This window comes from Felis catus, chromosome E2, assembly GCF_018350175.1.
Source record: "Felis catus isolate Fca126 chromosome E2, F.catus_Fca126_mat1.0, whole genome shotgun sequence".
Lineage (NCBI taxonomy): Eukaryota > Metazoa > Chordata > Mammalia > Carnivora > Felidae > Felis > Felis catus.
Window position 1 is genome coordinate 2,342,307 of NC_058382.1, and position 27,232 is coordinate 2,369,538.

At 41.4% G+C, this 27,232-nt stretch overlaps 1 protein-coding gene and 2 long non-coding RNA genes across 11 annotated transcripts; 2 read left to right on the forward strand and 1 right to left on the reverse strand.

Annotated features, from left to right (window-relative positions):
* The first annotated feature begins 47 nt into the window (after positions 1-47).
* LOC102900527 lies at positions 48-4,819 on the forward strand. Its single transcript, XR_441978.5, has 2 exons — positions 48-580; positions 3,467-4,819. It is a non-coding gene; the product is annotated as an uncharacterized LOC102900527 (long non-coding RNA).
* LOC111558124 lies at positions 1,107-11,395 on the reverse strand. 3 transcript variants are annotated; one of them, XR_002738703.2, is made up of 3 exons: positions 11,142-11,395; positions 5,285-5,471; positions 1,107-3,789 (listed from the first exon to the last, which is right to left on the reverse strand). It is a non-coding gene; the product is annotated as an uncharacterized LOC111558124 (long non-coding RNA). The 3 variants fall into 3 exon arrangements; XR_006590665.1 differs by having other exon boundaries at positions 11,075-11,178; XR_002738702.2 differs by lacking the exon at positions 11,142-11,395 and having other exon boundaries at positions 5,285-6,042.
* A 69-nt stretch (positions 11,396-11,464) lies between these two features.
* ZNF583 (zinc finger protein 583) lies at positions 11,465-27,031 on the forward strand. 7 transcript variants are annotated; one of them, XM_023246072.2, is made up of 5 exons: positions 11,465-11,600; positions 13,118-13,214; positions 19,397-19,523; positions 19,816-19,914; positions 24,972-27,031. In XM_023246072.2, exons 2-5 carry the CDS (start codon positions 13,206-13,208, stop codon positions 26,447-26,449), a joined length of 1,713 nt encoding a protein of 570 aa, XP_023101840.2. In that variant the 5' UTR covers positions 11,465-11,600; positions 13,118-13,205; the 3' UTR covers positions 26,450-27,031. The 7 variants fall into 7 exon arrangements, with proteins under 7 accessions (XP_023101840.2, XP_044902706.1, XP_044902707.1 ...); XM_045046771.1 differs by having other exon boundaries at positions 19,819-19,914; XM_045046770.1 differs by lacking the exon at positions 11,465-11,600 and adding an exon at positions 11,607-11,748.
* The last annotated feature ends 201 nt before the right edge of the window (positions 27,032-27,232 follow it).

Genomic DNA, 27,232 nt, shown 5'->3' on the forward strand with positions numbered 1-27,232 from the left:
TGGCGCCCGCTCCCGCACGGACCCCGGAGAGCCTGGCAAGCTCCAGAGCCCCTCACCTGCCTCCTCTTCGAATCCAGGTGCCACCGTGGCCGCGCTCCCCGCAGGCCCGGGTTCGCTTCCTCCTCGGTATCGGCGGACCCGCCGCCTGAAGCCGGAAGATGGCGCAGGCGCACAACGCCCCGCGGACGCTGCCTCGCGAGTGGGCCAACGCCGCAGTCTCTTCTGGGAAACGTAGTTTCTGGGCGCAGAGGCACAGCTTGGCCTCAAAGCCGGATCTCGCGATGTTTCGGGGTGGGCGTGGCTCCGGTGTGCCTAGAGGGAGAGTGTTCAAGTCCCCGCGTGGCTGCGGGCGGGTTTGCTCATCAGGTGCTTAGTGTGTGTGCGATCGCGTCTTGCGTGGCCGTTGCGGTGTGTGTCGTGTGGTTCGGACCTGTCGTTGGGTCTGACTGGGACCGTGCCACTCCGGGAACACGCTCGTGTGTGACCGTCAAAGTGTCTCATTCGTTACATCATCGTTTTCCGCGCGGAGCGGCCACTTTACCAGAAGTTTCGGAAGGAGAAAAACTCCCGAGTTTATCCGGTAACTAACTTTAAACGTCATTACATATGTTGAAATAAATGTAGGTTATGAAGGAGAGTGCGGAATAAGCAAAAACATTTTTTTTAATTTTTTTTTTTAACATTTATTTATTTTTAAGACAGAGAGAGACAGAGCATGAACGGGGGAGGGACAGAGAGAGAGGGAGACACAGAATCGGAAGCAGGCTCCAGGCTCCGAGCCATCAGCCCAGAGCCTGACGCGGGGCTCGAACTCACGGACCGCGAGATCGAGACCTGAGCCGAAGTCGGACGCTCAACCGACTGAGCCACCCAGCAACCCCCAAAATCGTTTTGTAAGTTTATTTTATTTTTTTAATGTCTTTATTTTTGAGAGAGAGGCACACACAGAGTGTGAGCGGGGGAGGGGCGGAGAAAGAGGGAGACACGGAATCCAAAGCAGGCTCCAGGCTCCAAGCTGTCAGCACAGAGCCCTATGTGGGACTGGAACCCAGGCACCGTGAGATCATGACCTGAGCCGAAGTCGGAGGCTCAACGGACTGAGCCACCCAGGTGCCCCTGTTTTTTTATTATTTGTAATCTCTACAGCCAACTCAGGAGGCTTGAGCACAAGACCCCAACATCAAGCGTTGCATGCTCTTCCCACTGAGCCAGATGGATGCCCAGCAAAAATGTTTTAAACAAGATGACAAGGAGTTTCCGCTTGTGGGGGACAGCTCTAGGCCGAGTCCCCCAGAACCACAGGCAGTTGGATCTCTGTGTGCAAGTCTGAAAAGTTCCTAGACCTTACGCATCCCCAAACAGCATGGTCCAGTGTGGTCGAGCTTCCCATGTCCTGGATGCTGGTCAGGCGGTGTGAGGCCTGATCCCTGAGTGAGGAAGCCTTACTCTGCCCACGTGGTACAGTTGTCCTTGAGCCGGCCTGGAGTCCAGAGCTCCTGTCTCTCCAACTGGTCTTGTTTCCCTCACACCATGTAATCTCATCTTCTTTTGAATCGTTTCATCTGACATTTGCCCGTGTCTACATTGTTGCACATCTCAAGGATGTCTTCCCCTCCAAGTTAACTTAGAAATTTAACTTAAACCCGATAAAAATGCCAATACTGTTTTCCTCCTTGGAAATAGATAAGTTGATAAAAATGTCCAAAAAAAAAAAAAAAAAAAAAAAGAATGCCTAGGAATAGGAATGCTCTGAAAAAGAAAAGCTGAGGTGTGCTAAACCTTCCAGATAGTAAAACATTCTAAACAGTTTCCATAATTTATTTTTTTAATATTTATTTTTATTTTTGAGAGGGAGAGAGAGAGAGAGGAAAACAGAATCCGAAGCAGGCTCCAGGCTCCGCGCTATCAGCACAGAGCCCAACACAGGGCTTGAACTCACAAATGGTGAGATCATGACCTGAGCTGAAGTCAGACGCTCAACCGACTGAGCCACCCACACACCCCAAAAATGGACTTTTTAATAAATAACCTTGGGGAATAACTGGATAGTCATTTAGAAAAAAATAAAATTGGGTTCATACTTCAAATCATGCAAGAGAATAAACTCGAACAAATTGCTCAGAGGTCTAAATTCATACAAGTACCAGAAACGTACAGAGTTGAATTCCATTGCAGCCTGGATATGTGAAAAGACTTTGTAGCAATGATACAAAAATCCAAACTTAAGACTGCTACCTTTGAGAACGTAAAACTAAAGCACTTTTGTGTGGCAAAATACACTGTAAGCAAAGGTTAAAGACAAATGACAGGCAGAGAATGTTTACAACCTTGTATATATATATATATATATCTGATAATATATAAAGACAAAAAACTGCAAGCAACTTCTGAACTCAATTTAGAAGATCTGTTTTTGTCATAACATAGGTGTAGTGATTTGGAAACTATTTTATATGTACCATAGAATTAAATGAATGAATAAATGTATTGATGGGAGCCAGTGTTTTACTGTGGGACAAGAGAGATCTAGAAGATGATGGAAGGTGAGAAAGAAACTGTGATGTTCAACTGGTATAAACTCATGATGAAAAATGTGGGTGTATGGGGCACGTGGGCGATTGAGTGCATTGAGCATCTGACTCTAGATTTTGGCTCAGGTTGTGATCTCACGGTTCATGAGATGAAGCCTCGAGTGAGGCTCTGCGCTGACATCCGGGAGCCTACTTGGGATTCTCTCTCTCCCTCGCTCTCAGCCCCTCCTCCACAGGCATGTGCGCACAAATGTCTCTCTGTCTCTGTCTCTCTCTCCCTCAAGTGTTTTTTTAAACTAAGAAAACTATGTATGAGTAAAGTATGGACATTAGTTAATAATAATATATCAATGTTGGCTCGATAACTAACAAAAGCATCATACTAAAGTAAAGTGTTAACAGTAGGTGCAGGGCATTTGGGAACTTTGAACTATCTGCAGTTTTTCTGTAACTCAAAAAGTTCTAAAATAAAAAAGCTTAAACTTCTTCATTAAAGTCTTACTATTTATTCTGGAAAAAAAAAATGTGTTTTGTATTTTCTATTTGGTGAATGGGCCTGGAAGCAATGATGCCCTGTAGCAATGAGCATAAACCTAATGCCCAGACCTTGGTTTCTAAATATCATTCTATCATTCTCTAAAAAAAAGAAACCAAAGCTTCCTGGAGAAGTATCTGATCTCAGGACTGGGGCAGGGAACGTACACAATGAGTATAGGATATCTTCTTGTGCCAAAAAACATAGGGAAATGCTCAAAAAGCAGGGAGGATTGTCTGCTTTGAACTATGATAGTGTAATTGCACTACACCTGCCATCGCATTCTAAACAAGAAGCTAGATAATGTGTAGGAAACAAGTCTTTTCAGATGTTGGACAGCAAGTAGTGCAAGACTTTGATCCCTGAGAGAAGGGAAATAAGTGAGATTCTATCTTCGCAGTGGCTTTCCCTTGGAAGACACACTACACACCGCAGAGCAGAGAGGAGGAACCAACGCAGAGCACCGATTTGCTAAGTTGACAAACAACAGTTTTGGGGAAATGAAGTGACTGGAGTTCGTGGGGGCAAAGTGTGGAAGAGGAGTGGAGTTGGTATTTCCACCAAACAAGACCTACGTACCTGTGGGCGAGGCCATGCTACCTCCGCCCTCTGAATTGTGGATGAGCCAATACGGTGAAACCTTGGAGAATGCATATTCGGAGACAGACATTTGCTTCATGATACCGCAGAGGTCACAAGCCCTCATGGAAACAGGGCTGGGATCTGGAAGAGATAGGGTGTGAGGGTTTGAAGAGAAGAAGGTCACTGGGCCATTCCAGACATATCCCAGAAATGACCACAGAGAATAGAATTAACATCAGGACCTTTGGACAGGCCTGTAGAGTGGGTGGGTTGGCTGGAACTCCTGTGGCTGTGAGCATTAGGCAGAGAGATGACCTACCTGGGAACACATTTGAGCTGGGCCACAAAGCCCTAAGGCGCTGAAGGCAAGGAGTCCCGGGTCCCCAAGTACGGGCGGGTAGAATGGCCAGCTGGTGCGGCCTGACTGGACTTAGATCTCAGGCAGACAAAGGGGGCTGCCTTCTCTACTTGTCTCGACTTGTGGGATCAGGACTACATTTCCTATAAGTGACTGTGGCTCCAGGCCCACCATCTACCCCTCCCACTGGATGTGCACGTCAGGCCTGATCTAGGAATAGAATGGTACCAGAGGGGCATGGGAGAAGGGATTGGATTCTGTATATATGTTAAAGGTGGAGCTAACGGGATTCACAGATTTACTGGGTGGAGTAGCAAGAGACTGGGAGTAGTGAAGGATAACTCCAGGGAATCCTGAGACAAGTAACTGGAAGAACAAACATCACCAACCGAGAGGAAAACACGCACGGAGAGGAGCACATCTTCGGGGGTGAGATTGGGTGCTTGGTTTCGAATGCGATAGTTTGACGTGTTTGTTAGACATACAAGTGGCAACATGGAGGATCATTTTAGGGGCAGAGTCTGGGCTAGAATCTTAAGTTAGGAAATATTTTTATCGTGTAGCTAATTTATATTGTGATGTACTGAGGCAAATCAATGTTTTTCATTGATCCTCTCTACCTTTTTTTTTTTTTGCTCAAAAGTTGTTTTCCTACCCTAAATTATGAATGTTCATCTTTATTTTTCCGTAGAAGTCTATGAGGATATTAAAAAATATCCTGTAATTTGTTATACCATAGAGTGTGATGAATCAATGCTATCTGTAATACTTGTACTTTGAAGATTTATTAAAGTTTCCCTCATCTATAAATGATTGATTGTAAATATTACATGGTTATTTTAAAAGAATGACTGGGGTGCCTGGGTGGTTCAGTTGGTTAAGCGTCCGACTTTGGCTCAGGTCATGATCTCACTGTTCGTGGGTTCAAGCCCCACATCCAGCTCTGTGCTGACAGCTCGGAGCCTGGAACCTGCTTCAGATTCTGTGTCTTCCTCTCTTTCTCTGCCCCACCCACCCCCCCGTCTCAAAAATAAACATTTACAAAAATTTTTTTTAAATAAAAGAATGACTATTTTTTTTCCCTATACATAGTAGTTCTCTTTCATATCTCTTTGTTTAATTTTAATAGTACTCTGATGTGTTGGGTCATTTGGATCTATTTTTTATTATTTGATGTGGTCTCATGATTTTAATTTCTTTGATGCTTGCATTAGATACCTACTGCTGCATAACATATTACCTTAGAACTTAATGGCTTAAACAATAGTCAGCACTTACCATCTCTCACAGTGTCTGTGAGTCAGGGTTTCAGGAGCAGTTTAGCTGCGTGTAAGCAAGATGTCATTTGAAGGCTTAAATGGGGCCAGAATCTCTGCTTCCAGGTGCTCCATTCACATGGCTGGCAAATTGGCGCTGGCTTTTGACAATAGGCCCCGTTCCATTCCATGTAGGCCTCTCCATATGGCTGATTGTTTGTTATTTAGTTTGTTTGTTTGAGAGAGAGAAAGAAAGAGAGAGCCCAAGCAGGGGAGGGGGCAGAGGGAGAGAGAGAGAGACAGTGTCTTAAGCAAGCTGTATTCTCAACGTGGAGCCTGACGCAGGGCTCGATCTCATGACCCTGGGATCATGTCCTGAGCCAAAATCAAGAGTCAGACACTCAACCAACTGAGTCACCCAGGTGCCCCTGGCTGATTGTCTTTGTGACATGGTGGCTGGTTTCCCCTAGAATAAGCGATCCAGAAGCTACAATGTCTTTTATGGGCAAGCCTCTTACAGGCTGTCACAGAAGTCACATGCCGCCATACTCTGTTGGTCGCATAGACCAGACTGAGTCAGTGTGGATGGAGACTACACACTGGTGTGAATTCTAGGAGGCAAGGATCTTTGAGGGCCATCTTGGAGGTTTGATACCACAATTTTTTCATCTTAAGAGCACATGAATGTCTGTCTGTCTGTCTCTCTACATATATATATATATACATATATATATATAATTTTTTTCAGAGAGAGCTGGGAAGAGGGGGAGAGAGAGAGATGAGAGAGAGAGAGAGAGAGAGAGAGAGAGAGAGAGAATCTCAAGCAGGCTCCACACCCAGCATGGAGCCCAATGTAGCGCTCAATCCCACAACCCTGGGATCATGACCTGAGTTGAAATCAAGAGTCAGATGTTCAACTGACTGAGCCACACAGGTGCCCCTACAGGAACGTCTTGATGCCTCCCCATTCTATCAAATCCACAGTTGCCATGCCAACCACTTCCCGAGAGATTGTCATTCTCCCGGTAAAGTCTCTTGAACCAAAGCACATGCCAAAAAACTCCAGCTCCCCTCTCCTCTAAACCCAGCTAGATTGGTGCCTTTGCCACATTCCTTCTCTTCACAAAGGGACCACCAGTTATCACATGAATAGGATCAACTATGGGGAGGCCCTGTCCCATATGGCCAAGCCTCTTGTAGGCAAAGAACAACAATGTGGATTCTAACCCTATCTTAGCTTCTTACTCCTTGCATGACCATGACTTTAGGCACCACCCGTAACTCTTTGACATACTATCTATATAATGAAGGAAACAAAACTGTGAGTGTGTTTGTTGTTTTTATTTTTCATTAATGGCAATTGTCCAGGATTAACCCTGTGTTCTGCTGTTACTACTGACATTTCTCTATACTGTTTTTCTGGTTTTAAGATTGCCTATTAATCAGAAGAAAACTCAAATATATTTTCAGTACTTTGGTATTTTAATATTTCAAATACATATTTGTAAAGAAAGTTTTATAGATAATATATACTTGAACCCTCTAATTATTTAAGGGGTGTTTTAGTTTTTTTCAAATTTTCAATTATTTTACCTAGATTTCTATTCATCTTTGGCTACTGTCTTCATTGGTTTTGTTATTATCTTTGTGTCTAAGTCTATTCACTCTAGGATTGTGTGACCTTATTTCAGAGAACTGTGTATTTTTTTAATCTTTATTTATTTTGAGGGGGGAGGGGCAGAGAGAGGAAAGAGAGAATCTCAAGAAGGCTCCATACTGTCAGCTCAAGCCCAACTGGGAGCTTGATCTCATGAACCATGAGATCATGACCTGAGCCAAAACCAAGAGTCAGATGTTTAACCGACTGAGCCACCCAGGTGCCCTGAACTGTGTGTATTTTTAACCAGACTTATGATGAAGTTGTGCAGCTAAACCACCTGGCAGCATGACTTTTTCATACTAGAAATGTAAGTGTTATCCTTGACTTCTCCCCACCTAATCAGATACCAAAGCCCACTGAGTCTATTTTCCATACAGTTTTTCTCTCCTGGTGAACAGAATTTATTTGCTCAGTAGTATAGATTGAATGTTTATGTCCCTTAAAATTCACGTGTTAAAAGATAATCCCCAGTGTGATTGTATTAGAAGGAGGGACCTTTGGGAGATGATAAAGTCATGAAGGTGGAGCCCTCATGAGTGGGATTAGTGCCCTTATAACAGAGGCCCCAGAAAGTTTCCTTGTCTCTTCTACCATGTGAGGGCACAGTGAGATGTCTGTCTTTGAACCAGTAAGAGGGCCTTTTCTGTATACTGTGCCCTTAGCATCCCTTCATCTGGACGTTTATCTGTATCCTTCGTCATATCTTTTTATAATAAAATGGAATGGGAAGTAAACTTCTCCTGACTTTTGTCAGCCGTGCTAGCAGATTAAGCAAATTTGCAGAGGGGGTCATGGGAACCTCTAATTTATAGCTGATTGGTCAGAAGCATGAGTAACAACCGGGGCTTGTGATTGGCATGGCGGGGGAGGGGTAGTCTTAGGGGACTGAGCCTTGAATCTGGGATCTGATACTATCTTTAGGTAGATGGTGTCAGAATGGAGTTAAATTGTAGGACACCCATCTGGTGTTGCAGAATTGCTTGATGTGGGGGAAGAAAGGTCCCTCACATAATCTGCTGTCAGAAGCATACTGAGATGTTCTGTTTGAGCAGTAAAGGAGAAACACAGGAGGAAGAATATAGGTTGTCTTTACAATAACCTAACAAAATATGTTTGGTGCAATCAAGGCAGTGTCAAGAGGGAACTTTATAACACTAAATGCTTACATTAGAAATAAGAAAGGGTTGGGGCACCTGGGTGGCTCAGTCGGTTAAGCGTCCGACTTCGGCTCAGGTCATGATCTCACGGTTTGTGAGTTCAAGCCCCGCGTCGGGCTCTGTGCTGACAGCTCGGAGCCTGGAGCCTGCTTCTGTTCTGTGTCTCCTCTCTCTGTCCCTGCCCAACTTGTGCTCTGTCTCTCTATGTCTCTCAAAAAATAAATAAATGTAAGAAATTAAAAAAAAAAAAAAAAGAAATAAGAAAAGGTCTTGGGCACCAGGGTGGCTTAGTCATTAAGCATCTGACTCCAGCTTAGGTCATGATCTCATGGTTGGTAAGTTTGAGTCCCACATCAGGTGAGCTTGAACCCTGCTTCGGGTGAGCTCAGGTCCCGCTGAGGATAAAACACAAACCCAGGTGAGCCCTGCCTCTCTCTCTTCTCTCTCTCTCTCTCTGCCCCTCATGGGATTCTCTCTCTCTCTGACCCCTCACTCACTTGTGCATTCTCTCTCTCAAAATAAATAAATAAACAAACAAATAAATAAATAAAAGGTCTCAAGTCACTATTCTGAGTTCCTACATCAAGAAACTAGAAGAGTAAAAATAAACCCAAGCCAAGTAGAAGGAAATAAAAGTGAGGTCTTTTGTAGACATAGATAAGCTCTTTCTAAAATTTACATGGAAAAGCATAGGCTCTAAAATAGCCGAAATAATTTTGACAAAGAATAAAATGGGAGAAACTCCCCAATATCAATGCTTACTCTATTGGTACAAGACAGTGTAAAAATGGACATGTAATCAAGATCATCTAGCATAGACAAAGGGATATACACACAGGTCAATGGAACGAAAGAGAATCCAGAAATAAACTCACATAAATATGCGGAACTAATTTTTAACAGTTGTATTGAGATATAATTCACACACCATGCATTCACCTATTCAAAATGTACAATTTAATGTCTTTTAGTATATTCACGAGATTGTATAACTCACCACAATCTAACTTGAAAGTATTTTTGTTGCCACAAAGAGAAAATTAGTGTTCATTCTTTATCCCCTCCCATCAGCCCTAAGCAACATTAATATGCTTCCTATCTCTACAAATTTGCTTATTACGGCTATTTCACAGAAACAGTCACATACAATATGTGCCCCTTTGTTACTGGCTTCTTTCACATAGTATGATGTTTTCAAGGTTCATCCACGTAGCATATGTTGGCACTTCATTACTTTTATCACTTTTTATGACTGAATAATATGGGGCACTTGGGTTGTTTCCACTCTTTGGCTACTATGAATAATGTTGCTATTAACATTTGTGTACTAACTTTGCACATATATTTTCATTTTTCTTAGGTATATACCTAGGACTGCAATTTCTGGGATCATATGGTAACTCTATGTTTAACTATTTGAGGAATTTCTAGAATGTTTTCCAAAGCAGCTGCATCATTGTAAACTCCCACCAGCAATGTATGAGGGATAAATTTCTCCATTATTGAATCATACTTCTACACGTAGCCATATTGTTTACATTCAACATTTTATTACTATAAGCGATTCAATTAATATCTTTGGGAATATATTTGCATTTAAAAAACTTCTGGGGCGCCTGGGTGGCTCAGTCGTTACCCGTCCGACTTCGGCTTAGGTCACGATCTCGCGGTCCGTGAGTTCCAGCCCCGCGTCGGGCTCTGTGCTGACTGCTCAGAGCCTGGAGCCTGTTTCGGATTCTGTGTCTCCCTCTCTCTCTGACCCTCCCCCGTTCATGCTCTGTCTCTCTCTGTCTCAAAAATAAATAAACGTTAAAAAAAATTAAAAAAAAAAAAGCTTCCTCAATAGAAAATTTCCCAGCTCATATGCTTTTTGTCATCGGTGACTTTGGTGAGACGAGTTGCATGGAAGCGTTGGAGGCCTAATTTCAGAAGGGTTGAAACTCGAATAGGACTTAATGAAATACATTCAAAGACATAGGATGAAGTATAGGAATAAGTGGGTAGATAGAACTGAATGATCTATAAACTTTTTTTTCTTTTCTTTTTTAAAAGTTTATTTATTTTTTAAGTAATCTCTACAGCGAAGGAGGGGCTTGAACTCACCACCCCAAGATCAAAAGCCACATGCTCTTCTGACTGAGCCAGCCAGGCGCCCCAAACTGCTGTTTCTCTTTATAAGAAAACTGTCACTTCCCAGTATATTTAAAAAAATTTTTTTTAATGTTTACTTATTTTAGAGACAGAGAACAAGTGGGGGAGGGGCAGAGAGAGCCAGAGACAGAATCTGAAGCAGGCTGCAGGCTCTGAGCTGTCAGCACAGAGCCAGACACCGGGCGCCAAAGTCGGACACCCAACCGACTGAGCCACCCAGGCGCCCCAGTGTGTGTGTGTGTGTGTGTGTGTGTGTGTGTGTGTATTTAGTGAGTTTCTCCCGTATTAGCGCGGGGCGCCAAAGTCGGACACCCAACCGACTGAGCCACCCAGGCGCCCCAGTGTGTGTGTGTGTGTGTGTGTGTGTGTGTGTGTGTGTGTGTGTGTGTGTGTGTGTGTGTGTATTTAGTGAGTTTCTCCCGTATTAGCGCGGGGCGCCAAAGTCGGACACCCAACCGACTGAGCCACCCAGGCGCCCCAGTGTGTGTGTGTGTGTGTGTGTGTGTGTGTGTGTGTGTGTATTTAGTGAGTTTCTCCCGTATTAGCGCGGGGCGCCAAAGTCGGACACCCAACCGACTGAGCCACCCAGGCGCCCCAGTGTGTGTGTGTGTGTGTGTGTGTGTGTGTGTGTGTGTGTGTGTGTGTGTATTTAGTGAGTTTCTCCCGTATTAGAAGGTCAGCCACATGAGGGTGGGGATTCTCTTGCGCGGGTTCAGGTGTGTCCCCAGTGCCTGTAACACTCAATAAGAGCCTAATGAGACGAGGAGGAGAGAGAAGACATAAAAGGAACGGAAGTAAGGACACCGGCACCCGGGCTCCGGCCCACCCGCCCGGACCTGCTGACCTCTCCCCAGCGCTCCGGCCCGCACACCCAGTCGGCCAGCTCCGCTTCCGTCCCGCGAACCGCTCACCTTGCAAGCCCAACCAGGGAATCGGGCCCGCGGGCCTGTGCACTGCGCGTGCGCACCTCGACCTCGCCCGGCTTGGGCCCCTACGGGGACTGAGGACGGTGCGCCTGCGCACTCGGAGCCGGCGCGTCCAGGCCGGGGCGGGACTCAGTCGGCCTGACCGGGCTGGGCGGGTCCTGGCTCTGGGTCGGAAAGCCCGGAGTTTCGGGAGAGAGGCGCAGACGCCCAGGGGCGGGAGCAGGAGCCATCTGCCAGCCGTCCCAGGATGCCCAGCGCCGCGCGCGGCCTGGACTCCATTTCCCGGCGGCCCCCACGGCGGGCCCCGCTGCCCGCCCGCGCGCCGCGGCCCCTTTGTGAGCCCGGCGGTCCGGCCGCGAGCGAGGCCCCGCCCCGGCCCGCGGGCCGCTGGGCTCCCGGCGGCCGACGGCGCGCAGGGAGGTGCCGACCCTCGGGGAGGAGGCGGTGAGGATGTCGGGGATGGGCGCGCGCGCCAGCGGGCCTGCGGGGCTGGAGCGGGCGTGCGAGGGGGCCTGTGACCGTGGGAGACCATGTCACAACGTGCGTGCGCCTGTGTGTGCCTGTGCGAGCGTCTGTGACCATGACAGTGACGGTGAGTGTGCAGCTATGTGTGTGGTCCTGTGAGACGGCGTGAGGTTGTGTGACCTTCTGTTGGTGTGACAGTGCGACCCACTGTGAGGGGACGGGTGCCAGGCGAGCCGCCAGCAGGAGGACTGTGTGGCTCCTGCGGCGGCCGGGTGGGGGTGTTCGCGAAGATCGCGCGGTCAGGGCGAGCCTGAGTGGGACTGGGATGAAAGGGAACGCTTGAGAGAGGAGAGGGGAGCCCCAGCTTCAGGCCTGGACGGCAGATGAGGAGGCTGCTGGGCCTTAGCCCTCTCTGGCACAGAAGGAGGCTCTTTCCCTTCCTCTCCTGGGCTCTAGAGTAGGTGAGGAATAGAAGAGGAGACCTACTGTGTGCTATTTGTGACCATAAATCACTGACATTTACTGAGCACAAAGGATGTGCCAAGCACTAGGCGGAATGCTTCCTGTGCATCATCTCATGATCCTTCCAGCAACTGATAGGGAGTAGGTACCATTTCACTGATGACGAAACTGAGGTTTGGAGTGGTTAGACCTAAATCATGGAGGTTGCAGAGCTCGTGAGTGGTAGACTGAGTATCTGCCGCCAGGTGTTCTGATCCCCAAACCTGGTGGTTCTTACTGTTAACCTTATGCTGCTTCTGAGATAATTGCTTTGCTCTCCAAGGCAGAGAGGTTTAGTAGAAAATAACTCATGATTAGGCGTTTCAGTGACTGCGAATGCACAGCCCTCTCGCCCATCTCTTTTTTGAGGAAATTGCTCAGAAAAGTTCAGAGAATGGTTTCCAGGTAGAGTTTGTCATGAGCCAGGGCTACAAGCAGAGTGTTCTGACTCTTTGGTCCAGTGTCTTCCAGACAGCATGACCCCTCTGATGCCTACTCTGTATAAAGAAGCTTTCCCTGGGGCACCTGTGTGGCCCAGTTGGCTAAGCGGCTGACTTCGGCTCAGGTCATGATCTCCTGGTTCCTGAGTTCAAGCCCCGTATTGGGCTGTCTGCTGTCAGCACAGAGCCTGGAGCCTGCAGCCTGCTTTGGGTTCTGTGTCTCCCCCTCTCTCTGCCCCTTCCACACTCGTGCTTTGCTTTGTCTTCATGTCTTCGTGTCTCAAAAATAAATAAACATTAAAAAAATTTTTTTAAAGATGCTTTCTCTGAGGCATTGTTTGTAGCTTTATCTCATTTTGTAGTAAGGGTGGTAACATATTCCCTTTTACTATCATTATCTGATGGAAAGACTAAAAAGTCAGACCTAGATTCCAGTTGGGCTAACTTTTTACTATGAAGCCTTGGATTATTTCACTAATGAACAGATTTCATGGGTGAAGAGAAAAATAATCCTTACTTGACAGTGCTATTTATGGTTTCTTTCTCCCTCTCCAGCTCTGTTTTTCCAGACACTGCCCTTCCATTGAGGAGCCTGAAGGAGGTGGACAGAAGAGCTGTCATAAATTCTTAAATTCTTAAAGCCATGTCCAAGGTAAGGAAGGATTTTTTCTCCCTCAGGTGCTTTGTTTTTCAGGTTGTATATGAATATCTTGCTTTTTTCTTCTGAAATTCCCCAGCTAACAAAGTCCCATTCATTCAGTGACCTGGTCCTCATGTTCTTCAATCCATTAAAAGGAGGTCCCCAAAAGCCCAGTGAGCTTCCTTTGTTCCTAAGCCGGCATTTTCATCTTCGTTCAAGAAATAGCTCTGCTCCTCCTGTGGGTTAGGTGTTCTGTTAGGAGCTCTCAGGAGGCAAAAATGCACTCCTTGGAGGGATATGAAAGCCTTCATTATAGGGATTTGATTCATTGATGTCAAGGTGTGTTCTGATGTGACTACAAGTGTAAAAGCTTTCTCACAAACCCAGGTTTAAGAGGAAGGCAAGACAAGGGCTATTGGAGCAATCTTAGTTATAGTACATGACAATATCTCTTGCTCAGGGTCATTTTGAAGAGTGGAATGTGTTGGCTTTGGAGTGTTAAAGTGTGGGTCAGTGAAGGCAGGGATTTTTCCCAGGCAATCAGTGGGCTCTGAAGAATGGGATTCCATGGGGGTAATAAGGTCCTGTTTTAGGGACATACTGAGTTAGTAGTGGGCTACAGCCAGGATATTTTAGGTCATGTAGTTAAAATTCGTGAAATTAGTATGGAAAAAAAACAGGACATTTTTTGAAAAAGTGAGAACAGGAGAGAGTACTTGAATGTATATTTTAAAATGACTGTATACATCTATAATGAAAACAGTAAATAGTGTGGAATGGGAGCCAGAAGAAACAAATGAAAAGATCAACATATAATGCCCAGAAACAAATACAAGTACAAGTAAGAATGGAAAGTATTTATTCATTCACTGAACATATAGTTATTAAAGACTTCATTTATACCAAATGCTGGGAATACTGTGGCAAATAAAAATAGACACTGTCTTTGTTTTCATAGTTTAATGTTTGCTCATTTGTTTATCATGATAATGTAAGTGATGTCATTTTATTTTTTTTAATGTTTATTTTTTTTGACAGACAGAATGAGCTGGGGAGGGGCAGAGAGAGAGGTGACAGAGGATCCAGAGTGGGCTCTGTGGTGACAGCAGAGAGCCTGATGCAGGGCTTGAGCTCCCGAACTGTGAGATCATAACCTGAGCCGAAGTTGGACACTGAACCAACTAAGCCACCCAGGCACCCCCGTGATATTATTTTAAAGTTTTTTATTTTGAGAGGGCGAGAACACGAGAGGAGGAGGAGCAGAAAGGGAGGGAGAGAGGTAATGCCAAGCAGGCTCCACGCTGCTAGCGCAGAGCCTGATGCAGTGCTCAAACTCATGAACCATGAAATCATGACCTGAGCCAAGATGAAGTGTCAGACGCTTAACCGGCTGAGCCACCCAGGAGCCTCGTAAAGTGATATTATTTTAAATCAGTGTAGACAGAATGGATTATTCATTTAGAAAAAAGACTCCTTCCTCACCCTTTGAGGTTAGATACATTCTGTAGGTTAAATGTAAAGAGTAAAACAGATGAACTGTTGGATGAAAATATAGAACATGGCTGTAAACAAGAAGATAAGCCAGAAGAAATCAATTAGAGCAGCACTGTCCAGGAGAACTTTCGGTGATGACTGATAATAGAAATGTTCTACATCTGCATTGTCCAATACAGTAGCCACTAGCTACTGTAGGAACTGAATTTTTAATGTTAACTGATTTAAATGAAATAGCCACATGTGACAAGTACCTAGTGTATTGAGTAGCACATATCTAAGCTCATAAAATAATAAAGCCAGGATGAAAATTATGGGTGATCTTGTACAAGTCACTTATTTTACAGATGAGGGAAAACAATCTATGTCACTAGTTAGTGATTGTATCAGATGTAGGAAGTTGTAGTATATGTTGATTGTCAGTATAAATAGATGATGGTGAGTGATGATTTGAAGACGGTGGTAGAAAATCATAAAGGACACTGTCAACAGTGATAGAACACATCATTTCATTCCTTTGGAATCTTCATTGGCTTCTCATTTTACTTGGAATGAAATCCAATGTCCTCTCCACAGTCTCTAAGGCCCTGCATGGTCCAGCTCCTGGCTACCCCATACCTCATTTTCTACAAGTCTTTTTCTCTGTTCCAGTCACACTGGCCAACTAGCTGTTCTGTAGACTCACCCAGTTCTTTCCTGTCTCTGAACCTTTGCATTTGCTCCTCCCTCTTCTGTAACTCTCTTCCCTTAGGTGTTGGCATGGCTTGCTCTCTCACTTTTAGATTGTTGTTCAAACATTACTGCTTCCTTGAGGTTTCCCTTGACCATCCTATCTAAAACACCTTGTCACTCTAAATCACCTTCCCTTGTTTTTGTCATAGTATGACTTTATGTTTAATGTCTTTCTCCTATGTTAGAATATTAACTCCACAAGAGGAGAGACTGTATTTTGTTCACCATTGTATTTCCAATACTTAGAACATTATAGGGAGTAGGCATTCAGTAAATATTTGTCAAATTAATATATAAATGGACAAGATTGTGAATTTCTCATCTGTGAGTGAGCCCAGAGAGGTAGGAGCCAGCTACCTCTTTTCTCCTGCCACTGAATTGGTAATGGAAAAAGCAAAAAGCAGAGGGTATGATGTGTAGAATAGACAGAGCCCATTGGCTCCAGTGCTATTTCTGGGACCCCATGAATCAGTCTCTGGTGGGAGGATCCAGAAAACCGCATTTTTATTAAGTCCACAGATGATTTTTTTAATGTGTTTTAGTGTTTGTTTATTTTTGACAGATAGGGTGGGGGGAGGGCAGAGAGAGAGGGAGACACAGAATCTGAAGCAGGCTCCAGGCTCTGAGCTGTCAGCCCAGAGCCTGACACAGGGCTTGAACTCATGAACTGTGAGATCATGACCTGAGCCAAAGTCAGATGCTTAACTGACTGAGCCACCCAGGCGCCCCATGTCCAAGGATGATTTTAATGCACATTTTTTTGAAAGCCTCTCCTAATGATTATATTAAAGTGTGCCTCTTGTAAACAGCATATTGTTGGTTGCAGCTTCATGCCTTCCACAGTCCCTGTGGCTGTCACCATTCTCTGGCAGTCTGTGGCAGCCCTGTGGCTGCTGTAAGCGGCCCTGTGTGCTTCCCATGATTCCTTATGCCTCCCACAATCCCACATCTCCCTCAAAACATTGATCTTTTTAAAGGGATCCAGTCTGAGAATATTTGTCTTTTAATTAGTGTTCACTACATTTTCGTTTAATGTAATTACTGATGTATTTGTGTTTAAGGCTAATACTGATGTATTTGTGTGTGTAGCCTTGTAGTTTGTTTTCTACTTACTCCCATCTGTTCTTTGTTCCTTTATTTCTCCTTGTTTACCTTCTTCTGGATAAATCAAGTACTTTTTCTTTATTATCTTGTTAATTATACATTATTTTTATTATCCTTTTAGTGGTCACTCCAGGATATTTACCCATAGCATTATGTAATTATCTCCTTTCTTCCTTCTGCAATCTTCCTTCTATAGTTACTACTCTTACTACTTTCTGAACAAGATAAGGCCCCATAGTGATTTAACTCCCATTTATTGTCATTATTAGGTATTATATTTATAGTTATCCCTCTGGGACTCTTGATTTCTTGATTTTCCTTTCCATCTCTTTCCATTTTCCTCCACCTGAAGAACCATTAGTATTTCTTTGAGTGCAGGTCAACACTTTACTCCCAGCCTGAATTATTTTTTCAGTAGCTCCAATTCTTGCTAGGTCACAATAACATAATTTAAATTTTTTTCTGAGGTTAAGTACGTTTGGGGAATCATAGTCTCCGTGGAGAGAATATCTTCTAGGATTCATTTTAAGGAAATAATTAGAGACCTCTATTGAATCTTTAATTTAACATACAGTAGTATTATATGAGAACTCTACTATAATGTTAAATTAGTGAGAATCCCAATTCTGACATCATAGTGAAAAATTAAGATTCATATAAATGAAAATAAACGGGTTAGTAAATAAGGTACAACATATTTATACCACATTATGTTATCAATCCAACAAAAGTGATTTTATAAGTAAATGAATGCAGATAGATAATCAGACATGTCTGTATAAGGAAACATTTGAAGAAATATATACTAACTGTAAATTTTTATTGTTTCTAGGAGGTAGGGTGACATGGTGGGTAGATGTGGGGATGAGGACTTCCAATTCTTTTAACTTTTATAAAAAGGAAAAAAATTCACTGAGGGTAGAAATACTGGACATTATTTGGTAAGTTTCTTTGATGATTACAAATCATATAAAGTTCCTGTTTTATCAAATCAAAACAAATATTAAAATATTTGCAAGATATTCAGGTCTCATTGGCTGAGAGGAAAAGGACAGTCAGCCAGTTGAAACCTAGACTCCTTTAGGATGTGCAGCTAAAAAAATGTCTTTTAAGAACACTGCCTACCAAAAGCTGCCTCACCTGTTTACAGTAGAAATGTGTGTAGAACACTTTTTTTTGCACAAAATATTAGAGTCTGTATTGAAGTGTTTGAGGTTTGATAGAATTGATGCTTGACAGTATCCAGCCCTGTCTAGGGCAAATTTTTTCTTTTAAGACCCAACTCATGTTCCTTTCCTTCCTTTCTTGAAGCCTTTACTCACGTCCCATATTTCCTTGTAGTAAGAAGTGTTTTAGAAATGGAAGCATGTAAGAACAAGCTGATGTATGTAACTGATGTTTCTTGGAGGCATACTTCTGCTTCCTGTATAGCTTCCTTAACATTGTTGTCCATTACTGGGGCACTAGCCCAGTATCGACTCATTTTTTCCATTAAAAATATTTGCATAAAAGCATTGATGTACTTAAATACATCTTCAGTAGGACCATTACACTGCAGAGTCACATTAATAGGAGTGATGTTCATATCTGATGACCACTAAGGCAAGGGCACACACCAGAACTTACCCTAGATGGGATACTGGAGGCCACTGGAGTGCTGGGTATTCCCCTTCAGTTGCTGGGCTGTGGGGAGATCTGGGATTGTCACCACAGGGCTCAGTGCAGTAGCTGTTTACCAACCAACGTGACAGTATTTCAGTATTTAACAGATCAATTCAGCTCTTCACATGTGTACCATTGAGTGTATCTATGTATCATCCCAGTTAAAAAGTCGGTTTTGCTCTGTGACACACCAAACCAGCTGAGCATATAGTAAACCATATGCAAGCCCTGGTAAGTCTGGAGTAGATTTACCTCGTTAGAAAGAATATCCATTTTGAGTTTTTAGGAAGCAGACCAGGTCTTATTCCATGTGATAAAGATCCTTAATTCAACGTAGTATTATTAGTTGAGAACTACACTGTAACATTTGAAAAACTCTCGCTCATTAGACATGCACAACTGGGTATGTTCCTCTAGTGAGAGCTGTAGGGGTTTTTCACAGCACTTCACTATCGCATCTGAAATACTATTTAACAGTGCTTAAAATTAGTATTATTTTGTTTCTGTAAAGAGAAGTCACCATCTTTGAAACTCACTGGGGTTATCAAGAGCTGTTAGATAATCTTTTATGACCCCAGTTGTTCTGTTATGGCATACATTTCTTTAAGTTATTTTTTGCAAAATCACTACAGAACTTATTTAATGTATTTATTACCTACATGTTTAATTTTAAGAAATCAATATTATGAACATCAAATTCATATATATATGTTACTCTGTTGACATACCTGGAACATTGGCCATTCCATTAAAGAGTTTGGAAAATGTAGGTTTAGACCACATACAACTTAGAGGGCTTAACTCATGTTCCTGTCTCTTCCTTAAAGTCTTCTTTCACTGTCCTAGTCTATCCTGATTTTCCATATTGAGAAATGCATTAGCATTTAGTATGAATAACATATTTTGGTCGTTTATAGTGTTCTGTTATTGCCCATTTTTGTGCTATTAATCTTTTCACCATCAGTAGAGACTATAGACTATGCCAGAAATTGTATGCTTTCCATGACAGAATATTAAAACCAAGCAAGAGAAATCATCTTAGCAAGTGTTTGACATGTGTTGCACAGAACCCAAGATATGGCCTGAAAATTTCACTCTATGCACTATTTCTCTCTAAAAGTACAATTTAACTTTTCAAACTATGCCAGTCTGACGTTAGGAACACTAGTTGAGCATAAAAGAATATGTTTATGTCATTTCAGGATTTGGTGACATTTGGGGATGTGGCCGTAGATTTCTCCCAAGAGGAGTGGGAGTGGCTGAACCCTGCTCAGAGGAATTTGTACAGGAAGGTGATGTTGGAGAACTATAGGAGCCTGGTATCATTGGGTAAGGAAGTCTCACCAGAATTCAGAATCTGCACACAGGGCTGCTTTCCAATGTTTAGGAAGCCTCTGATGTACTTCACTAAATTTCTCTTTCTTGTGCTTCCCAAAATGGGTTGAGTTTTGTAGAACTGGCAGCTTCATTGGATTATTTCTACCACTTCATTTTCCCCATTCTTCAGAATACTTCACATCTTCCTATACTCCCTTCTGTAATGCCCTCATCAACTTCCTGATGACCAAGCAACTCGATCTGCCTTACAGATCTGGCTAATTCCCCTTTTATTTCTTGTAAGCAGGAGTTTCAGTTTCTAAGCCAGATGTGATCTCATTATTGGAACAAGGAAAAGAGCCCTGGATGATGAAGAAGGAGGGGACAAGAGGCACATACCCTGGTGAGTGAGAATTAGGAAGGTAGAGTCCATTGCAGGGAAAAGCTCAGCTATTCTGAAAGCTTCCAGTGTATAATTGATGTTTCCTGGGTAGCTTTTCTTAAAGGCTGAAGGCCTGGGAAGAAACAGTGAGGTGTCATTAGCGTGAGCTAACTTACTCTTCTTGTCTATATTCTCGCATACGTCACTATTCTCTAATAACCCTCTCCTGTTCTCTGAGTCCAAACTGGCACTGTCTGCTTGCCCTTCTTTTTTAGTTTTGGCACAAGTTGCTTCATCACATTTAAAAAAAATCCAGAGACAACAATGACTATTTTTTCCCCCTTTTCAGTCACTCATTCCTTTATATTGAAGGATTCACTGAATTTTTACTTTGAGAAAATAATTCTGCTAACTTCTTGGGGTTATTCAGAGGTTTATTAACCATCAAGGAAAAAAGAAATAATTCCCAGTTACGTTTTCAAGTCTGGGCGACTGGATGGTGACACCATTTAATAGAAATAAGCCAGAAGAATATGTTGGTAGGGGAAAAGATGATAATTTGACTTGGGACAGAAGAGTTATTTTTATGAGATGGAGAGACTTTGGAGTGAAGAAATGCAACATGCCACTAGAGTGGGACAGAGGCTTAGAAGAAAAAGTCTGGCATAGAGATGCTAGTATGAATGAATGAGGTCACTAGTCTTACAGCTTGAGAGAGAAACCATGGTCCTGAGGCCTTTGTGAGTAAGTGGATCTTTGACAACTCTCTCAGTGTTCTCTTTGTGATAAATGGTCTCTACAGTTTCTGTCTTGGGTGAAATTTTACAAATTTTTCTTTTTCTTTTTTTATTAAGCAGTCATTATTGCCCAACATAGGACTGGAGCTCATGACCCCAAGATCAAGAGTCACATGCTCTTCCGACTGAGCCAGCCAGGCACCCCTAAGTTTTTATTTTTATTTTTTAAAGTTTATTTATTGGGGCGCCTAGGTGGCTCAGTCAGTTTAGTGTCCGACTTCAGCTCAGGTCATGATCTGTGGTTGCTGAGTTCGAGCCCCACGTCGGGCTCTCTGCTGACAGCTCAGAGCCTGGAGCCTGCTTTGGATTCTATGTGTCCCTCTCTCTCTCTGCCTCTTGCCCACTCACAGACTCTGTCTCTCTCTCAAAAATAAAAAATAAACATTAAGTAAATAAATAAATAAATAAAGTTTATTTATTTTGAGAGAGAGAGAGAGCGAGCGTGAGTGAGTGGGGAGGGGCAGAGAAGGAAAAAGAGAGAATACCAAGCAGGCTCTGTGCTGTCAGCATCAAGCCTGACGCAGGGCTCGAACTCCCAAACCATGAGATCGTGACCTAAGCCAAAATCAGGAGTTGGACACTTAACTGACTAAGCCACCCAGGTGCCCCAAATTTTTATTTTTCTAAACATCACCTTTTCATTCATGTTATCAAATTTATTCTCATGAATCTGAACAAAATAATCTTGTAACCCTTTTTATTTTTAGTATCTATTCTTTTTTTTTAAAAATTATTAGGTAGCTAGTTATGAATCAATTTTATTTTTAAAGTCCAGTTTAAGGATTTATTAGAGTTACCACTCTTCTCCAATTCTTTATTTTTTGCTTTTCACTAATTCCATTGTTCTAGTTTTCTGAGATTTATTTTGTTCTCTGTTTTGCTGAAATAAATGCTTAATCATTTCATTTTCTTTTATTCACTAAATGATTAAGGGCTATGAATTCTCCTTTGAATATAACTTTAGCTGTTTTCCAGAGATTCTGATTTTTAGTGTTTTTGTTATTGCTGTTTCCTAAATAACCTACTTTGAAAAAATTTCTTTTACACAAGAGTTGTTTAAAAGAAAGTTTCTAGTTTTATTGTATTTTGATCAAATTGTTTTATCATATTTGATCAAATAGGAATTAGTACTAATTCTACTTTCTAACTTTAGGATTTTGTATGGCCAAACATATAATTGGTATTTGTAAATATTCCATAGGTTCCAAGGTTTAAGTCTTTATTTTCAGTGTAAAGAGCTTGTTACATAAGTTTTACTCTTTTTATTATGTTATTAAAGTCAGTCTTTACTTACCTATTTCCATCTTATTTTTTTCTTAATAACTTTATTAAAGAATTACATACAGTAAGTCACATCCATATACATTATACAGTGTGAGTTCTGACTGTTGTATAAACCCATGAGACGATCATTATTATCAAGACATACAGTGTTTCCATCACCCCAAAAGATGGCCTCTGCCTCTTTATGTACCATTTTTTCTCTACTCCTGGCTCCAAATGCTATCCTGATCTTGGTCATTTTAGATTAGTTTCCATCTAAGCTAAATGGAACCATACAGTATATATTATGTCTGGCTTATTTTACTCCTAATTTTGAAAATCATTCACAATTTTATGTAGATCTCCCACATTTTGTTTTTCCATTCACCTGTTCACAGACATTTAGGTTATTTCCAGTTTTGGGCTATTACAAAGTGTCTCTGAAGCTGTCATTTATAGGACTTTGTATGCATGTATGTTTTAATTTCTCTTGGGTAAATATCTAAAAGTGTAATGAGTCAGACAATAGGAGTATGTTTAACTTTTAAAGAAACTGCTGGTTTTCCAGTGTCTGTACCATTTTCATTCCCAGAAGCAATGTCGAAGACTTGCAGTTGTTCCATATACCTTGGTATTGTCCACTTTTAATTTTATTCATTCTAATGGTGGTGTTGTGGTATCTCATTATGCTTTTAAGATGCATTTCTCTGATGACATAATGTTGAATGTCTTTTCATGTGCTTACTGACCATATATCTGTTGTAAAGTGTTCAAATCTTTTGCCCATGTTTTATTATTTTTTTTATTCTTGCTGAATTGTAAGACTTCTTTATATAGTCTTAATACAAGTCTTTTGCCATTTATATGTATTGGGATATATGTATGCTAGTTGTGGCTTGTGTTATTGTTTTTCTACTGCTGCCTTTTGAACATCCAGTTTTCAATATTTGTAAAGTCCAATTTATTAATTTGTCGTTTGGTGGTTTTTGTGTCATACCTTAGAAATTCTTGCTACCCCTCAGTCACAAAAATTTTTTTCTGTGTTTTCTCCTATAGTTTTAGCTTTTACATTTACATGAGCTAAATATTGTGTCTTATATGAGGTAAAGAACAAGGTTTTGGTCCTCTCCCCCAACTATTTGGGTATACAGTTGCTTGAGTATCTTTTTTTGAAAAGACTTTAACCATTATACTGCCTTGCTGGTACCTTTGTACCAAAAGCAGTTGGTCATATCTACATGGGTCGAGTTCTGAACTCTATTCTATTCCATCTATCTATATATCCTTTCATCAGTACTAATTACTATAGCTTTATAGTAACTTTTGATATGAGATAGTTCAACTTGTAAAATCACTTTATTTAAATCCATTTGCATTCCCAAATAAATTTTAGAATGAAGTTAAGAATTTCTACCCCAAAAGCCTGCTAGGATTTTGATTGGGATTATGTGGAATCTATACATCAATTTGGGAAGAACTGATATTCTAATTAATGTCATTTGAGTTTTTTAGTTCATGAGTATGGTGTATTTAGCCATTTATTAGTCTTTTTAAAATTCTCTTATCAATGTTCTGTAGAATCCGGTGTAGTGGCTATATATATGTATTTTTTTCTGAGTCTTACGGTAAGTTTTAGTGCTATTATAAACAGAATTCTTAAAAATTCCATTTTCCAGTTGTTTGTTGCTAGTATGCAAAAATGTAAACTGATCTTTATATTTTCTATCTTACGATCTTGCTAGATTTATTTAGTAGCTCTAGTAGTTGTTTGTAGGTTTCTGAGGATTTTCTGCATAGACCATCATGTTACCTGCAAATACAGTTTATTTCTTCCTTTCTGATCTTACAGCTTCTTTTTCTTGACTTGCTGCAATAGCAAGGACCTCCTATATAATGTTGAATAGAATTGCTAAGAGTAGACATACTTGGATTATTTCTAATCTTAAGAGAAAACCTATTCAGTCTTTCACCACTAAGTTCATGTTTCTTAGATGCCCTTTATCAGTTTAAGGAAATTTTATATTCCTGGTTTGCTAAGAATTTTTATAATAAATAGATGTTAAATTTAGTCACATACTCTTTCTGTATCTATCGAAATGATCACATGATTTTTCCACCTTTAATCTATTAATGTGGTGAATTACATTGGTTTTCACATATTAAGCCAACCTTGCATTGCTGGGATCAGCTATGAGTGGTAATGATTATGCTTTCATATTTTCTTGGATTTGATCTTCAGTAATTTTATTAAAGGTTTTTACATTTATGTTCATTACTACATTGATTTTCTAAACCATAATAGGAATTTTGGTTTTATTATAAATATGATGAGAAACCATTGGAAAGTCTTGAGAATAGGTGATGGGGAAGGTGGCAAATTAAGGCTTGTGGCAGGTTAATAAAATCAAGCAATTTAATACAAAATTACTTTTATGTGAAGGCATTTTAGCTTTGGGAGCAATTAAAAATTTAGATTTGGTTGGGGCACTTGGGTGGCTCAGTCGGTTAAGTGTCCAACTTTGGCTCAGGTCATGATCTCACAGTTCGTGGGTTCGAGCCCTGCATTGGGCTCTGTGCTGACAGCTCAGAGCCTGGAGACTGCTTCAGATTCTGGCTCTCCCTCTCTCTCTGCCCCTCCCCAGCTTGCACTCTCTCTCTCTAAATAAATATACGTTAAAAAAAATTTTTTTTTAAATTTATGTTTGGTTGAACTATATCACATAGAAAACTACTGTTAAGAAGACATTTTTTTTAGGCTACAAAAGTTTAGCTATAGCTGCATGTATAACCTAAGGCAACTAACAGTACCTTAGGGTCTGGGGATCTTATGGAGGTGTTTTAAGCCACATTAACATTATGAAATTGGCTTTTTAAAGATAATGCTTGAATGCAAGATAGCCTAAGGCAAGAAATAAAGGGTGTTTGGAGACATATTAATATAACTATAAAATTTTTGTTTCAGAAGTTATCTTCTAATGAACAAATACAAAAGACTTTTGTTTTCTTGGTATCTTTTAGATTGGGAGTATGCATTTAAAAACAATGAATTTTCATCAAAGCAAGTTATTTATGAAGAATCATCCAAAGTACTGACAATGGGAAGAAGCCATCTTAGTTATAGCCTTGACTGCCCCAGTTTGAGAGAAGACTGTAGATGTGAGGACTGGTTTAAGAACCAGTTAGGCAGTCAGGAGGTACATTCTAGACAACTGATCACCACTCATGAAGAAATCCTCACTGAAGATAAAAGTAATGAATATACTAAATCTTGGCAAACTTTCCATCAGGATGCAATATTTGATATAAAACAGAATTTTCCCACCAAAGAAAGAGTACATAAGCATGAGCCACAAAAGAGAAACTACCGAAAAAAATCTGTTGAAATGAAACATAAGAAAGTCTGTGTACAAAAGAAACTTTTGAAATGTAATGAATGTGAGAAAGTTTTCAACCAGAGCTCATCTCTTACTCTTCATCAGAGAATTCATACTGGAGAGAAACCCTATGCATGTGTTGAATGTGGGAAAACCTTCAGCCAGAGTGCAAACCTAGCTCAACATAAGAGAATACATACTGGGGAGAAACCTTATGAATGTAAAGAATGTAGGAAAGCCTTCAGCCAGAATGCACACCTTGCTCAACATCAGAGAGTTCATACTGGAGAGAGACCTTATCAGTGTAAAGAATGTAAAAAAGCCTTCAGCCAGATTGCACACCTGGCTCAACATCAGAGAGTTCATACTGGAGAGAGACCTTTTGAATGTATTGAATGTGGAAAGGCCTTTAGTAATGGTTCATTTCTTGCTCAGCATCAGAGAATTCATACAGGAGAGAAACCTTATGTATGTAATGTGTGTGGGAAAGCCTTTAGCCATCGTGGATACCTAATAGTACATCAGAGAATTCATACCGGAGAGAGACCTTATGAATGTAAGGAATGTAGGAAAGCTTTCAGCCAATATGCACACCTTGCTCAACATCAGAGAGTTCATACTGGAGAAAAACCTTATGAATGTAAAGTATGCAGGAAAGCATTCAGCCAGATTGCATACCTTGATCAACATCAGAGGGTTCATACTGGAGAGAAACCCTATGAGTGTATTGAATGTGGGAAGGCCTTTAGCAATAGTTCATCACTTGCACAACATCAGAGAAGTCATACTGGAGAAAAACCTTATATGTGTAAGGAATGTAGGAAAACATTTAGCCAGAATGCAGGCCTTGCTCAACATAAGCGAATTCATACTGGAGAGAAACCTTATGAATGTAACATTTGTGGGAAAGCCTTCAGCTACAGTGGATCTCTTACTCTACATCAAAGAATTCATACAGGAGAGAGACCCTATGAATGTAAAGATTGCAGAAAATCTTTCAGGCAGCGTGCCCACCTTGCCCAGCATGAGAGAATTCATACCATGGAGTCATTCTTGACTCCTTCCTCTCCCTCACCCTCTATGTCCAGTCAGTTGCCAAGAACTGTAGGTTTTATCTCTTAAAAATGCCTTGAACCAGACTCCTTTAATCCATTTCCCTTCATTATCTTTGTCCAATACACAGTAATCTATTTCATATGGACTATGGAAATAACTTTCTGATTGGTCTCCCTGTATTTACCATTTCCTTTGTCAGTTGCCTACACTGTAGTCAAACTTGTACTTTAAAAGTTTGACGATATCACTTCTCCTTCATTGGTACTCCTATTGGTATCCCATAGTTCTTAGGTTAAAGCACACATTCCTCAAAATAGCGTAAAAGACCCCCTGCCCCAGATACCTTGTTCCATTTATACCTTACAAAGTACTGTTTTGTGTCAAAATCCATCTAATTCTTTGGACAATTAAGAACTCCTATTCCAGCATCAAACAGATCTGGGTTCTAATCCTTGCTCTTCCATTTTCTAGCCCTCTAGTTTTAGAGAAACATTTTGTCCTTTGTAAGGTTCAGTCTTATTTATATTATGGGAATAATAATGGTACTACCTCAAAAGTTGATGGGAGAATTAAATGAGAGAATGCATGTAAATTGCTCAGAGTGCCTAGCATAAAGTAATCACTTAATAAACATTACTGTAAAATGAAGAGATATTGTGGTATACAAAGAAGACCTGATCATCTTAGCAGGAATCATCTGAGAAAAGCAGTAGCAGCTCAACACTTAAGAGATTATAAGTATTTTTGATTAAGAATAGCAGTCATTGTTCTAAAGTGGTTGATAAGGGCATCTAATACAGTAGCATTGGTGTTAAAGTCCATGATGATACAGAGTAAGATCTGACTTTG

What these genes read in the sequence shown, in the direction of transcription:
- ZNF583 (XM_045046768.1), top strand. Translation starts at nt 19,379, where the DNA reads ATGTTTATGTCATTTCAGGATTTGGTGACATTTGGGGATGTGGCCGTA. An exon ending in TAGGAGCCTGGTATCATTGG is followed by an intron (nt 19,524 to 19,818) that starts GTAAGGAAGTCT and finishes TCTTGTAAGCAG; the next exon opens with GAGTTTCAGTTTCTAAGCCA. An exon ending in GACAAGAGGCACATACCCTG is followed by an intron (nt 19,915 to 24,971) that starts GTGAGTGAGAAT and finishes GGTATCTTTTAG; the next exon opens with ATTGGGAGTATGCATTTAAA.